Source organism: Hemicordylus capensis, chromosome 1 (assembly GCF_027244095.1).
Source record: "Hemicordylus capensis ecotype Gifberg chromosome 1, rHemCap1.1.pri, whole genome shotgun sequence".
In the NCBI taxonomy this organism is placed as follows: domain Eukaryota; kingdom Metazoa; phylum Chordata; class Lepidosauria; order Squamata; family Cordylidae; genus Hemicordylus; species Hemicordylus capensis.
Genome location: NC_069657.1, coordinates 194,549,607 through 194,564,719, shown reverse-complemented (window position 1 = coordinate 194,564,719; position 15,113 = coordinate 194,549,607). Strand labels below are relative to the sequence as shown.

The 15,113-nt window shown below is 44.1% G+C and overlaps 1 protein-coding gene across 9 annotated transcripts in view; it reads left to right on the top strand.

Annotated features, from left to right (window-relative positions):
• Nucleotides 1–15,113, top strand: part of ABCB11 (ATP binding cassette subfamily B member 11) — a 159,875-nt gene that overhangs the window by 103,946 nt on the left and 40,816 nt on the right. For 7 of the 9 annotated variants that reach the window (XR_008310313.1, XR_008310311.1, XM_053264897.1 and 4 more), the window contains 6 exons: nucleotides 577–780; nucleotides 2,681–2,851; nucleotides 5,298–5,499; nucleotides 9,915–9,978; nucleotides 11,355–11,472; nucleotides 12,894–13,058. Coding sequence is in view for 6 of the 9 variants with exons in the window: in XM_053264897.1 (XP_053120872.1) it covers nucleotides 577–780; nucleotides 2,681–2,851; nucleotides 5,298–5,499; nucleotides 9,915–9,978; nucleotides 11,355–11,472; nucleotides 12,894–13,058 (924 nt within the window). In the remaining 3 variants the exon portion in view is untranslated. Of the gene's footprint in view, nucleotides 1–576; nucleotides 781–2,680; nucleotides 2,852–5,297; nucleotides 5,500–9,914; nucleotides 9,979–11,354; nucleotides 11,473–12,893; nucleotides 13,059–15,113 lie in introns of those variants that run through there. The other 2 variants (XM_053264938.1, XR_008310316.1) reach the window with 2 other exon arrangements.

Below are 15,113 nucleotides of genomic sequence, written 5' to 3'. Positions count from 1 at the left end.
TCTGGCTTTGCAAGTGGGAGGAAAGCAGCCAGGGGAGTGGCTGCTTTTTCCTCTGCTCAGAGTCAGTGAGACATGAAGGACCGGGAGGAGGGCAAGGGTGCTTTAACCCACTCCTTTCTATATCGGAAGTTGCAACAATCCTAGGGAAACAGCCTTTCCCTGGGTTTCTCAGTATCCACAGCTGCTGGGTAGCAGAGGGCAGGGAGAGGTGGATCTCCTCCAGGGCGTAACGAGGCTGGAGTGGGCCCAGAGACAAAATTTTAAAATGGGCCCCTCGCTGATACACACACACTCACTTCACATGTGACTTGCCTCTGGGGGGCCCCTCGAGGCATAGGGGCCCCCAGGCAGCCGCCTCCCCTTGCCTAATAGTAGTTACGCCCCTGATCTCCTCTGACCCATCTACAGTAGGGGCTGCTGGAGTGAGATGTTAACAGCAGAACTAAGTTAGACAGGCCTGATGGCATATGCCCCCCACCCCAAGTTTCCAGGTTAGAGGGGTCCACTCCAATGTGATATATGAGCAACAAGTATGTTATGACGGCTATTTTCCCTATAACTACTGTTATTGTGTAGGTTACTCTAGACGGACACGATATTCGCTGCCTTAATATTCAGTGGCTGCGTTCTCTGATTGGCATAGTTGAGCAGGAACCAGTCCTGTTTGCTACCACCATTGCAGAGAACATTCGCTTCGGTCGGGACGATGCAACGATGGAAGACATCATCAGAGCCACCAAAGAAGCCAATGCCTACAACTTTATCATGGATCTACCTCTGGTAAAGTGTGCTTCAGCTTACTCAATTCAAAAGTCTGAGAAGACTGCATGGCCACCAAACAAAGCACAGTCCACCAGCCACGTATTGCGGCCTGCCAGCTGCTTGAGTGTCTCCTATTTTTGCAGTCCCAGGCAGACAAAATCAGGAGGTTTACCGAGCCCTGTTGTATTTTAATGCATGGCTGTTGTGCAGTAGTTGGCTTGGTGGGTGATGTGTGAGTCTGACCTACACAATTCTTAAAAGCCATATGGGGCAACATGAACACCTGTTGCCATCTGTTACAAAGGATTAGTCTACTTATGGTTCCTTCAAAGAAGAAGAATAGATGTTGATAGCACCGTTGCAATTCGGAAATGTGCATATGGTGCATGCACTAACTACATGCCCATTGAAATGCTTCTGAGAGTCTCCCACTCAACAGCTTCTTCCATAGGACTCTTCAAGCGCATTTATCTTCCCCTGAAGTAGTTTGTGGGGGTGGGGAGATGCTGAAAGAGAAATCGCTGCTGAATACATTCATACTGTGTGTCATTCCCTTGCTCTTCCAGTATCTCCTTTAGAAGACCTTGGAGGAGATGTAGCATTTGCCACTGCAGGACATGGTGATAGTCACTAGCTTAGATAGTTTTGGGGAAAGATGAGACAAATTCATGGAAGATGAATCTATTAATGGCTACTAGTCCTCATGGCTATACACAGCTTCTGCATTCAGAGTAGGAGGCCTCTGAATACCAGGTGCTGAGGGAGGGCAAGAGCAGCAGAAGGCTGCTACCCAGAGGCACCTCCTTGGCCACCATGTGTCATGATCCTGGACCCCAGAACCCCCCAGGTAGGGAATGAGGAAGAGATTCCAAGGGAAGAGATGGAGCAGCCGGCATCAATGACTCAGGCACCAGGTGATTGTGTGTCACTAGGAACCCCTCCACTAGGGTGAATGAACTGGGGAACCCAAACCAGTATTCCCCCCAGAACCCAAGGGCACAGCCCCACTGTCATCCTCCAGATTGGAGGAATCCTCTGAGGAGCTACCAGTCATAGTGGAGACCCCACCCCCCTGCTCACCTACAGCATTGCCAAAGGAAGTATTTGCAAAATTGGGCAGGGCTTCTTTAAGAATCAAAGCTTTGTTATGGAAGTAGTAGGGCTGAGTCACTCTGCTTAAGCAGTGGACTGTGTCAGCAATCTGCTGAGAGAAACTGCTGGAGCAACATTCCCTCTCTGCTGCAGCACCCAGACCCAGCTCCTGTATGCCCCGGTTAGCTCTGACCAAGGTCCTGACCTGTCACTCATGGAGCTATTCAAGGTCTGGTGCATTCCTGATCTCTGCCTTCGAGGAGAACATGACTCATCCTGCAGCAGGATCCTATAGGAAACAGAATTCTGGACACGATCCAACTGGGCTCATGTTCTTCACATCTCTGTCTAAAGGACCTTAGATAAAATGCTGGGAAAGGTTGCCACTTAGGACCTAGGATGGCCACTGCCAGTCAAAGTGGACAGATCGTGCTGGGCTAAATGGACTAGTCTGATAGTAAAAGGCAGCACTTTATCTCTTAGGGTCTCTTTGTACAATCTAAGGAGATGGCAACAGAAGCTGCAAGTGACTCTTTTCATGCTTATTTCCATGTATCTGAATATCATGCAAAGGGGGGTGGATTTGCTTCTTTTGTCAGTGGGGAAGCATGTGAATGATACTCACTTCAGGGTCATATACACCTCCCTGCTGGAGAGATGTGCAAGCCTGCTCTTCGCATCATCACTGGAAGCACAGAAAGAGAATAAGCAAGTTACCACCCTATCCTTCCTTCCTGTAGCATACCATGTGGCTTTAACTATTTGACCCAAAGGGAGCAAGAGCTATTGACCTTTTGTTGCTGGTTTAATATTCCCACTGCTCTAGCAATTTGAGACCCTTGTTGGAGAAGGTGGTGGCCAAATGAGTGGTGGCCAAAAGCAACGGATTGCTATTGCGCGAGCCTTAATTCGAAACCCCAAGATCCTGCTCTTGGACATGGCTACATCAGCACTGGACAATGAAAGTGAAGCTACCGTGCAAGAGGCACTCCATAAGGTTTGCCATGTTTTAATCCTGTTTCCATTTTACTAGAGCAAGGAACTTTTCCTGGCATCTTTAACTAACTAACTAACAATGGATGCTCCCATACTCACCCTTTTCTTTGAAATTACCAGCCTTTGTTCACTTTATTTTTATGGAGCCTCCACATGATATTTTCCAAATCCCTCATCTGATGTTATTTAAAGTGATGGTCTTCACAGTCACACCATCAAAAGCATGTGCAGCGTGTCACTCACCCCTCTTAGCCTCAATGCTCACAGTTAAGCTGGTGTCTGCAGAGGAAAACTCTGTCATTGTGATGGTGGGCACTTCTGTGATCTGCAAGCACCCACCATCATGCTTACAGAGTGTCTCTCTCTCTCTCTCTCTCTCTCTCTGCAACGCCAGCATAACCGTGAGCAGCGCAGTGAAGTAGCATGATGAAGAGGGTTGATTGACACACCAGGTGGGACTTCCGGACCCGCTTCCATGTACACTGTCACTTTAAATAATGTCTGAATAGGGCTCAGATCATTGACTTTGGATGATTTCTGCATTCCCCTCCCATTTCCCCCCAGATCTAAATTGTGATGATATTTTGGTAACAAAACACAGTTGCAGCTTTAGCATGTCCAGTGAGGACAGATAAAGTGCTAATGAGACTTTTCAGGCCTTTAAACTGAACACCTCCCTGTTTGAAGACTGCCTGTCTTAATAATTCACTGTTCAGGGAGATTAGTGCTGAATAGCTTCCAGTTTGCCCCTTCCCTCTGCATTGCCTCTGCATTGCCCCAGTGTCCCTTTCTTTTTCCATGCTGGGGGTGAGGGTGATAATAACTATAATTTATATAATTTATTTATAATTATGGGAGGAGGCCATAGCTGAGTGGTAGAGCACTTGCTTTGCATACAGGTTCAACCCCTTGTAGCTCCTGATAGGGCAGGGAGAGACTCATGCCTGAAACCTTAGAGAGCAGCTGCCAGTCAGAGTAGGCAATACTGAACTAGACGGACCAATGGACTGACTGCAGAAGGCAGTTTCCTACGTGCTTATCTCCTCTCTTTTTGATTTGATTTTTTAAACAGAAAAATAGCACTGTTTCCTATTTTGAAAAGGAGAAGGAAAACCCTGAGAGGAAAGCTGGGGAAAATTAGGGAGACTTGAGGAATCTGGGACATCCTCGAGTGCTGCCCCTGACTTCCTCTGATGCTGCCCAAATCATGCTGCCCTGTAACCTTCTAATAACAGTAACAAAGGGGGCCATCCCAAGAGGTAAAGGGGTCAGGCCGCCTTTGCTCCCCACCCCGCCCCGTAATTCAATTTTTATTTATTAACCTAGGTACTGGAGTGTAATAAGAACTGCAGTGGCATCTTAGTCCCACATCAATTAAAGGAATCTTTAATTACAGAGAGGAGAGTTGATCCTGTGGTAGCACGCATGACTTGTCCCCTTAGCTAAGCAGGGTCCACCCTGGTTGCATATGAATGGGAGACTAGAAGTGTGAGCACTGTAAGATATTAACCTTAGGGGATGGAGCCACTCTGGGAAGAGCAGAAGGTTCCAAGTTCCCTCCCTGGCTTCTCCAAGGTAGGGCTGAGAGACAGGGGCGGAGCCACCATTGGGCCAACGAGTTCAAAGAACCCGGGCCGGTGGCTAATCAGGGGCCACGAGAGCAGCCCCGACATGCCCCCCGCGTCTGAGGTCAGATGCGGGGGCAGTAGTTTCGCTCCCAAGTGGGGGCTGCACGGACCCTTCGGGAACTAAACAAAGGCTGGCACCGCGAATGCAGCACCAGCCTAACTAGCTCCTGAAGGGGCCATGCGGCCCCTTCAGGAGCTAAGACTGGCTCTGCATTCACAATGGAGAATGCTGCATTCACAATGCGAACGCAGCACCAGCCTTCATCTAACTGCCAAAGGGGCCACGCGGCCCCTTCAGCAGTTAAGCTGCTTCTGATTCTGAACTCCCGAATGGAGCCTCAAGGCTCCGTTCGGGAGCCAGACCACGCCCCCCCCGCGTCTGATGTCAGACACAGGGGCATGGCTATCCCCTGCGTCTGACATCAGATGCAGGGGGCGGGGCTATCGAGGCACCTGCCGCGGCCACACACAGGCTGCCAGCGGGCTGGCTACACCCCTGCTGAGAGAGATTCCTGCCTGCAACCTTGAAGAAGCCACTGCCAGTCTGTGAAGACAATACTGAGCTAGATAGACCAATGGTCTGACTCAGTATATGGCAGCTTCCTATGTTCCTAATGTTTTAACCTTGTTATTTGTTTGCATTGTTTTGTTTGCACCGAGACTTGCATTTTGGGCGGTATACAAATATGTTAAATAAATACATAACTAAATGTTCAGAAGGATCTGTCAGTCAGGATTTGTTCCGTACTCCATGTTAACAGGAAAACTGATACATAACCTATGTATTTCACACATTATCTTTGTATCTAATTGCTTTAGGCACGGCTTGGGCGCACTGCAATCTCCATTGCTCACCGTTTGTCTACCATCAAAACAGCCGATGTCATCATTGGTTTTGAACATGGAAGAGCAGTGGAAAGAGGGAAACATGAGGAGCTGGTGGAACGAAAAGGGGTTTATTTCACTCTGGTGACTTTGCAGAGTCAAGGAGACAAGGCACTCATTGAATCGTCTGTACAAAGCAAGTATCTTCTTGTGCATTTTTGAAAAAGATAAAGTTCACTAACACTAAACCCATTTCTCTTTTATGGAACTTTGTTCTAATTTTACTTTGGTTCCATGCAGAATTAGTGTAATGTTCTGACCCCTCAACTAGATTTCTGTGAACCCCGCTGCAAGCCTGCTTGCCAAGTTGTGGTCCACTATTATGAAAAATTGAGATTTCTGATGGAATTGCTGTTACATGCTGATCTTGCCTTATGCGACTGAGCAATCCTCTAATATAGATCTCCGGGACCTTATACACTGTTCTAAAATAACAGACATTGGACATACATGATCTCTGTTTCCCTTGTGCTTCGCTTACTTCTCAGTAAGAAGAAATATTGTAGTTGATTGTTGATTTCAATTATTCCATCCAAATTTGTCTCACTTCATCATGTCAGTTTTGGAGATGAAATAAATGACCAGAGCAGATGCAGGGCAGCTTGTGCTGGGCTGCACTATTTCAAGCAGTAAATGGAGGAGCTCAAGTATTAATGCTTCTCTAAACAACACCTCCTTCTAAATACAAAGTTTGTATATTAATACAAAGTTAGTATATTAGGATAAATAATTTAGCCATCATCTTGATGTTCTAGTTTGCAATCATATTTTTTTAATTTATTTTATTGTTCCATTATATACCACTTTTCATTAAATAATCCCAAAGCAGTTTACAATATAATTAGAACAGTGCACAATTAAAATACAAATTTGAAGTACAAATAATATATCTCTCTATCTCTCTCTTAAAATATATCTATTTAAAAGTTTAAAAACGTATCTAAAACAGTAATTAGCAAAACACAAAGCAGCAGCAGTAAAAACTGTACTTTCATATAAAAGCCTGGCTGAAGAGCCACGTTTTTACTTGTTTTCTAAAAACCGTGCTGGAGGTTGAGGATTGGATGCCAGCCAGGAGAGCATTCCAAAGCCTGGGGGCAATGACTGAGAAGGCCCTGTCCTGCGTGCACGACAGCCATGCCTCTCTCATGATTCGTACAGGGAGCAGAGCCCCCTCCAATGACCTTGTCAAGTGGGCAGAAACCCTTGGGAGAAGGCAGCCCTTCAGATATACAGGGCCCAAACCATTAAGGGCTTTAAAGGTCAAACCCAGCACCTAAAATTGGACCCAGAAACAAATTTGTAGCCAGTGCAGTTCTTTCAGAATGGGTGTAATATGATCCCAGTAGGCAGCTCTGGATAAAATCCTAGCTGTCACATTTTGCACTAGCGAAGGTTTCTGAATATTCTTCAAGGTCAGCCCATGTAGAGTGGATTGTAGCAATCCAGCAGTGATATGACTAAGGCGTGGGTAACTTTGGGGGTGACCTACATCACCTTCTTTCGATGTGGGGGAACATTCAGATCTGCAGTCCTCCAGCCCAACCAGATATGTACCATGTGAACACTCTGAATCTCTCTTTTGCTGTTAGTGCAGCATCTGCCCTTGAGGCTTGTTGTAGTAGTGGTCTGTATTTTGGAACACATTTGGGAAGGAAATAGACATTGGGTTGGCTTCAAAAATTCAGAGACAGAGGAGCACCTAGGTAATTTTGGAGCCTGGACCTAAAGGCCTTTGGAGGCCCCCCTCCCCTGCAAATTAAGCATCATCATGCCTCCGCCGGGTGGCCACACCACCCAGGACAGACTAAAGATGGTTTGGGGCCCCCTAGGGGCTGTGGAGGCCCTGGACTTCGGCCTTGAAGTCCAGGGGTAAGAGCACCTCTGTCCAGAGACACAAGGAATCTTGCACAAGCAAACGTTCCCCTCCCGTCCTCCTCGCAGCAGCCTTCTGAGCTGTCTGAAAAACTGCTCCTGAGAGTTGGGGAGACTTTGGGCATGGGGTAGGATGGGCCCAGGAAGGGGCAATTCCCCTGAATGGGTACAAGCACTTTCCCGGAGTAGAGCTTTGCTCATGGAATGTGCTTCTTCTCAGTTTGGAGGAATTCCGTTTGTTCCAACACTGTGGGTTTCTTCATAACCACACAGCTCCTTTTCCTACATAACCCCTGCATGCACGCCTGGTGATCTGCTACGTGGGCAGACAGCAGATGTGGGATTATGTCAGGGTGGTGTGAATCCAGGGGCGTAGCAAGGTTGGAGTGGGCCCAGAGATGAGATTTTAAAATGCCACCCACCCCGCCAAGTCCAGGGCCTCTGCACACCCAAGACCCCAAGGATTTAAATCTGATATTTCAAAATAAGTATGCTGCCTGGAAATACATTTCACTGAATACACACATGCACACTTCACAATATATAGTGATATGCATTGAAAACACTAATTATTAAAATGAGCCCCTCGCTGCAGATTAGCAAAGGAGACCTTCAACCATGCAGTGTGAGCCTATGTATGTTTTCTCAGAATTCTGAACAAATTCAGTAAAGTTTGATTCCAGGAGGTTTTTCACATGGGGCTTTTAAAGCCCTTTAACACACTTCTCCTCTGGAATGGAGGTGCTGCATTCACATGTTGGCCAGATTTACCCTGAAGTCCCTGCGAGTTATTGGAGAACAGTTCACAGACAATTCAGGTTTTTCACTGCTCGTTAGTGTGTAACCTGATTTATATCCAGAGTAAGAAAAAAAAATCCACTATTTTGCGTTGGTTCTTTGGGACAACTTCAGTTTTGCAGTAAAGCCTTCCAGTAAACTTGCAGTAAAGCCTGTTGTGTGTAAAAGTCCCAGGTACGTGTGTGGAGAATTGCAGCCTCGGGCAGCAAATCTAACCACATTTAGGTGGAAGTACATTTCATTGAAACCTAAAGGACTTACTAGCAAGGAAAGCATGTCTATTTAAAAATAAACTCCATTGCATTCAACTGTCTGAGATCCTTCCCTGGTAAGTGCATATAGGATTGCAGTTGCACATGCTCAGGGATGTAAAGCAAACCAAACTAATTTGTGCTCCCAGCATATTTTGCTCCCTATAGGAGTCCAGTAAATCCCACTGAAGCAAGGAAGACAGGTGGGGAGAAACAGAAAAAAGAGCAATAATTAGTACCATTCCTCAGGAGAAAAGGAGGGGGGGAAAGAATGAGGAATTTGCCTCTTCTTGGTAAAATTTTAAGAGAGATGAGACACGTTCTCTGTCCTAAAAGTCATTCTCCCGGCTCCCCAATGTGGAAGTAGGGCTGGTTGTGGTCTCTCACTGTACTGAGATAAAAACCACCCTCTGCAGGTGCTCAGAAGCAGGGTCATCCCTAGTGGGGTGCGGGGCAAATCAGCCTGTGCAGGGCCTCCTTAACATTTCATATCATTACAGAATCATACTGACAGAGGACGTACAGTGTAAATAGTGTGAGTGAGGATTTTGGACATGTCCAACCAGCTTGGCATTTCTAAAGAAAAATAAAATAAAATAAAAGCACAACACATCACAGTTCTCACTCAGAACTTCTGGGCTGCAAAACAACTTGAACATAAGTGCATTTATAAATGAATATATATATATATATAGTTTGTTCCAGACGTTTTTGTAATTTTCTGCCATGAAACCACTTACAGGACTTTTTAGTGTTGTGTTTTTTAAAGCCAGCAAATTTTCCAATCTGTTTCAAATTAAATATTCAGAGACTTCTCAGTCTCCCCCCCACCCCGCTGCCATATCAAAGCCCCATGGCAAGCAGATCCCTATATATGGGGGGGAGGGGGAGCACAAAAAGGAATTCACATCATACCTCCATTACTAAGCAGGCAAAGGCTTGTCTGTGCTGGGCAGAGAGTCTGTAGAAAACTGTGATGGGTAAAAGGCAGCCAGCGCTGGCCACTCTGCCTGCCACTTTCCTTCCTTGCTGGCTGGAGAGCTTAAGGCTTCAGAGAGGCCTATGCATAGGCCTCTCTGGAAGCCCCACCCACCCACCAGTCAGCTGAGAGGCGGAGAGAGAAGGAGCTCTAGCAGCTTACTGGCTGCTTAGATTGCTGGCCAGGAGGACAAGCAGGAGAGAGGGCGAACAGGGCAAGTGGCTGAGGGGCCTTGGGGCTGGGCAGGGGGCAATGGGGAGTCACATGAGGTGCCTCTGGGGGGCCCCTCCAGGCACTGGGGCCCCCAGACAACTGTCTCCCCTTGCCTAATTATAGTTATGCCCATTTGTGAATTGTGCCAGATGTTTGGTTAAGAAAGCACACCCAAGACCCTAAAAACCATCTCCAAAAAAGAAAAGAAAAGAAAAGAAAAAAAGACTGAAGTTAAGATCACAATTTTCATATTGTGGAATCATCAAAAGGGAATTTCAGTGATTTGGATATAAGTTTAATACAGAGCCCTTCAAAGACTTTCAGCCTTCCGATAGATTTCCTTGCTGCATAATAAATGAATTAGTTAGAAAAGAGTATAAAAAGACTGATTTTCTTCTCTTATTCTCTAATGAATGTCTATGATATATTTTCCAGTATCTGAACCAAAATTTGAGAAAGTGCAGTCTTTCAGTAGGGGAAGCTATCAGTCCAGTTTGAGGTAAGTCAAGTCCCTGTGCCTTTAAATGGTGAACAATATAGAATTGTACTAGGATCTGAACAAGCATATAAAATAGCAGTAAGCTGGGCAATCTTGGCCATGTGAAAACTTTATATCTGCTTTTGCAAATAAGTGGCCTGAATATATGATGCTACTTTATTTCCAAATGTCAGTTGAAACAAAAGAGAAGGTTTCACACAGTCCTGTAGTACCTAGATGAGGAAACATTGACACATTGACAAAAAACAAAACAGTGAATAGAGACCATCTTGTAAAAGAGAAGACATTGGTTGTGATGGCATCTCATCTGTATTATATGTCTGAAGAGGATTCCATATGTTCTTGGTGTTGAAGACTTAAAATCCTGTTTTATCCTGCAATTTTTAGAGAGGAGGCAAATTAAATCACCATGTTCCTATAAAACCAGCCCAGCTGTTTGGGCTGGCATAAATAAATATCTAAGTATTTAATATTTAAATTCATTTCAGCTGCTAGTGCAAAAGATATTCATGGTAAAATTCAGCCATATGCATTCAGTGATTAGTCTCACCAGGCACTTGGGGAAGTTTGATCCTTTTTATTGAGAATCACCCCACCACTGAGAATTGATATTTTCCAGGGGGGCCTAAAGAGGCATTTGACTAGTCATGGATAAGTAAAAGTTGGTTTGTCTCATAAATCTGATTTCTATAGAGATTCTTCTAAAATAGATCTCACCAGTGCTTGGCTATAACCTGATTATTCTCAAAGAAGGCTTTTGGACAGGGTTGTATTATGAACAATACCTCTGTTTTTATGTATTCTTTTCTGCTTTGTTCTGAAAAATAGACTTTCAAGCACTATTCCTCAAAAGCAAAAATAATCTTTACTGTTCAATAATGCACGGATATAGTTCCATTCACAATGGTCTTGTTGTGTGCTTTATAATCAGGCTTCACAAGACACTGCTAATCTTTTCTTCTCGACTGCTGTGTAATCCATTAGGAGAGAGCATAAGCATTTCTGGATTTTACCGCTAACTTTTGTACTCATGGAATTGTGTCTCTCTGGGGACCCTTTCATAGTTCTGTTTTCTTCTTGTGCCTTTGAGGTGTGGGTAGGGAAGAGAGAGAAAATGTGCTATATACATGTGTTTTGAGATTCAGACATGAATCTCAACATATAGAACTTGCAGACCTGATTCCAAGCCAGTTCACACATTATATTCAGCCACTGATAAACCACCCATAAGAGAGGACTACATGGCCAGGGTAATTATACAAACTGAAATAACAACTGAACAGCAGTAGGAAATTAAATTTCAGAATATGTACCATTGTATTCTACTATATTCCATGCAATCATAGACTAAATCTTGGGTTTTTTCTGTTTCATAGAGCTTCCATCCGACAGCGTTCGAGATCTCAATTATCAAATGTAGTACCTGACCATCCAATATCAATTGCAGCAGACCATTCAACTCATTGTGAAGAAGATGTTAAGCTATTTAAAAAGGTCAGTCATTAATTGGCTAAAGATAAACACCCTCACTTTTTTTTCTTTTTCTGCTGCTGATGCATTTCTTTAATTCCTATTAAATGAAAACTGAAAGAGAAACCCTTTCATAAGGTTTCTGCTGAGCAACATAAAAGCAGGATTTAATATGCAGGCAAACCTTCAAAGGGAATATTTGTCATGTAGGTAAAGTTTCCTTTGCAAGGAGGGTGGACCAAGAAGGAGAAGAAGTTTTCATACTGTAGTTTATAACGTTGTGAGTCACCTGCTCAGTAGACAAGGGGCAGACATTGTTCTGGTGAATCTGAGTCCTTGAGTTGGCTTTGATAGAGTTTGGAAAAGTATGTGAACTATCAAACAAGATAAAATAAACACTTTAGAACCAGAGCACCGTAAGATATTCCCCTGAAGGGATGAGGCCTCTCTGGGAAGAGCACCTGCATGCTTGCATCTAGAAGGTTCCAAGTTCCCTCCCTGGCATCTATAAGGTAGGGCTGAAAGAGACTCCTGCCTGCAACCTTGGAGAAGCCACTGCCAGTCTGTGTAGACAATACTGAGCTAGATGGACCAATAGTCTGACTCGGTATAAGGCAGCTTCCTATGTTCCTAGAGCGTCAGAATAGTATAAAATCCACAAAAGAGTAACTAATACCAAGTGATAACCTGGAAGCTTTTCACATGGGACCTTTAACTCGCATCTCCTCCGGAATGGAGGGGGTGCATTCACATATCAGCCAAATTTACCCCGAAGTCCCTGCAATTTATCGGGGAGCAGTTCACACACAAGATATTACTTCTTCTTCTTCATCATCATCATCATCATCATCATTATATTCAATTTCCATACTGCCCTTCCAAAAATGGCTCAGATAAATAATAAATAAATAAGATGGATCCCTGTCCCCAAAGGGCTCACAATCTAAAAAGAAACATCAGCTAGACACCAGCAACAGTCACTGGAGGTACTGTGCTGGGGGTGGATAGGGCCAGTTACTCTCCCCCTGCTAAATAAAGAGAATCACCATGTTAATTGCCAAGTTAGCGGGGGTAGGTTCACATGGAAGGAGGCAGTTCTTCAGGTACCTGGACCTCAAGTCACTTAGGGATTTCAAGTTTGGAACTAGTACTTCGAATTGTAACTAGATATGAGTAGAAAGTCGATGATTTTCCTTCAGAACTGGTTTAGCTATATTCCAACCAACCAGCGGGTTGGTTAGTTCAGCTTGCTCTGTTTTGCATCAGCTGTAGCTTCCAATGTAGAATGCATTGCCGTAGTCTAACTAGAGCATGGCTAACAGAAGCACAAGACACTCCGAGTCTGCTTCTCAGTGCCTCTGATAATGCGTGCCACAGCTATTAGAAGGTTTTATGAGTGAAGGAATGCTTTTGGAGGCTCAGTATTTTTGCACTTCTTATTTTAGGACTTGATTGAGGAAAAGGAGGAAAAAATAGAACCTGCTAATGCTGCCAGAATCTTGAAATACTCTGCCCCAGAATGGCCATATATGGTCTTTGGATCCCTTGGAGCAGCCATCAATGGGTCAGTCAACCCACTCTATGCTTTGCTGTTCAGTCAGATTCTTGGGGTAGGTCATGACCATTTTATCCTTCGTCCTAAATATTGTTGGTTATTTCTTATATATTTTACAGGACAAGAGTATGCATACTGTACAAAGCTGACATCCTGATTTAATTTCTAACCCTTTGGGCTGCTTCTCATATTACTTATTGCAGGTTTGCAGCAATTCCCCCAAGCCATTACTGCTCAAATCAAAACTGGAACACCCCTATAGCTGCTTTAAAGATGGGATTTTTCAATATAAATATCTGGGTGACTTTCCGTTACAATGGTTCCTTGTCTACACATGTTAAGATGACTGCTGATGCTGCTAAGCATTCCTTGTCTGCTATTCTGAGATTTTTTTCGCACGCAGGGAGGTTATCACATACCAGCTGCCATTAAATTATTTGTAGTTGAACCAATTGCTCAAATGCTGCACGGGGCTCAGCTATGCCCGTTTAAAGATTGTATGCTTCTTGAAAGGATTCAAACATCATTTTAAAGATCTTTATTTGGTGCATCTAGAAGTACACCCAACTCAGTGATTTGTCAGGAAGCAGGTCTAATTAAAATTGAAGCAAGGGTCTTATTGTCAGCTATTAATTTTTCGCTAAAAATTCACCTCAATCCATTGGGACTTGGATTGTACCTATCGATTGATCCACAGCCCAGATGGACTCTTACCATTTTGGAGAAACTTACCTCCATGGGTTTAAATCCTCCTGCTCTATTAGATTTAGGATTAATTGGAGCAAAGAAGGCAGTATGGAGAAGATCTGAAGATACTGAACTGCAATCTGAAAAGGCTCTTTTGCCTGACTATTATTACACCTTTAAAAACGAGAGAAGGGTTTGCCCCAGCTTGTTATTTTTACTCTATATCTGTTAATAAATATACATGGGCCTTTTCGAGAGCTCGCTTTAATGCGATTCTTTCAGTTCTTGTAGAAGGGAGATATCTGCACCTTCCTTTACAAGACAGAAAATGTCCCTGCGGTGACGTAGAAACTAGAGCGCATATTTTGCTCCACTGCAAGCTCTATCATGAGCTTAGACAACAATTGATCTCCCCGTTGATACACAGATTGGTCGGGGGCGGCGGTCATCTGATGAGGCTCTTGTAAATTTTCTTTTGTCGGATCTGGATGATGTAGTATCTTACATTACAGCTAAATTCTGTTATATCATTATCAGTTGTAGAAGATCTATGCGTTTTAAAGTTGTATGTTTTATTGTTTATTAGATTTTATGTTGTATGTCTTGGTCCATGACTGTAAAAATCAGATATTTTTTTTTGAGATCTTATCATATTCATATATATATAGAGAGAGAGAGAGAGAGAGAGAGAGATAGTTTTATTTATATATATATATATATATATATATATATATATATATATATATAATATAGTTATATAGTTATATAGTTATAGTTATTTATCCTTTATATCCTTTATAAGAGCCCCTGGTGGCGCAGTGGTAAAACTGCCGCCCTGTAACCAGAAGGTTACAAGTTCGATCCTGACCAAGGGGCTCAAGGTTGACTCAGCCTTCCATCCTTCCGAGGTCGGTAAAATGAGTACCCAGAATGTTGGGGGGGCAATATGCTAAAATCATTGTAAACTGCTTAGAGAGCTCCGGCTATAGAGCGGTATATAAATGTAAGTGCTATTGCTATTGCTAAGTGCTATATACAGCTTTTCAGGTGAACCTCCCAAAGCAGTTTACACAAAACGTGAATAAAGAACAATATATCAAGCCACACATTTACATCTTTACATGGCCTTAGTCTCACTTCTTTCTTCTCTCCGCCCCTCAGAGCAAGATGTTTGCTGGCCGTTCTGTGGCGGCAATGTCAGGGGGAGAGGGAGGAGCCACTTCAGCTGGAACAAAGGAGCTGGATGGTAGCAGCTCCCCAGCCTATCTCTTTCTGCTTATCTCCTCCCCTCAGAGCAAGATGGGCCCTGGTTGCTCTGTGGTGGCAGTTAGGGATGTGCATGGAATCGGCTGGCCCGGTTCAGTTCAAGTCCGGACCGGACTCGAACCTGACCAGACCAGTTCGGTCTGGTACCCCTTAGAAC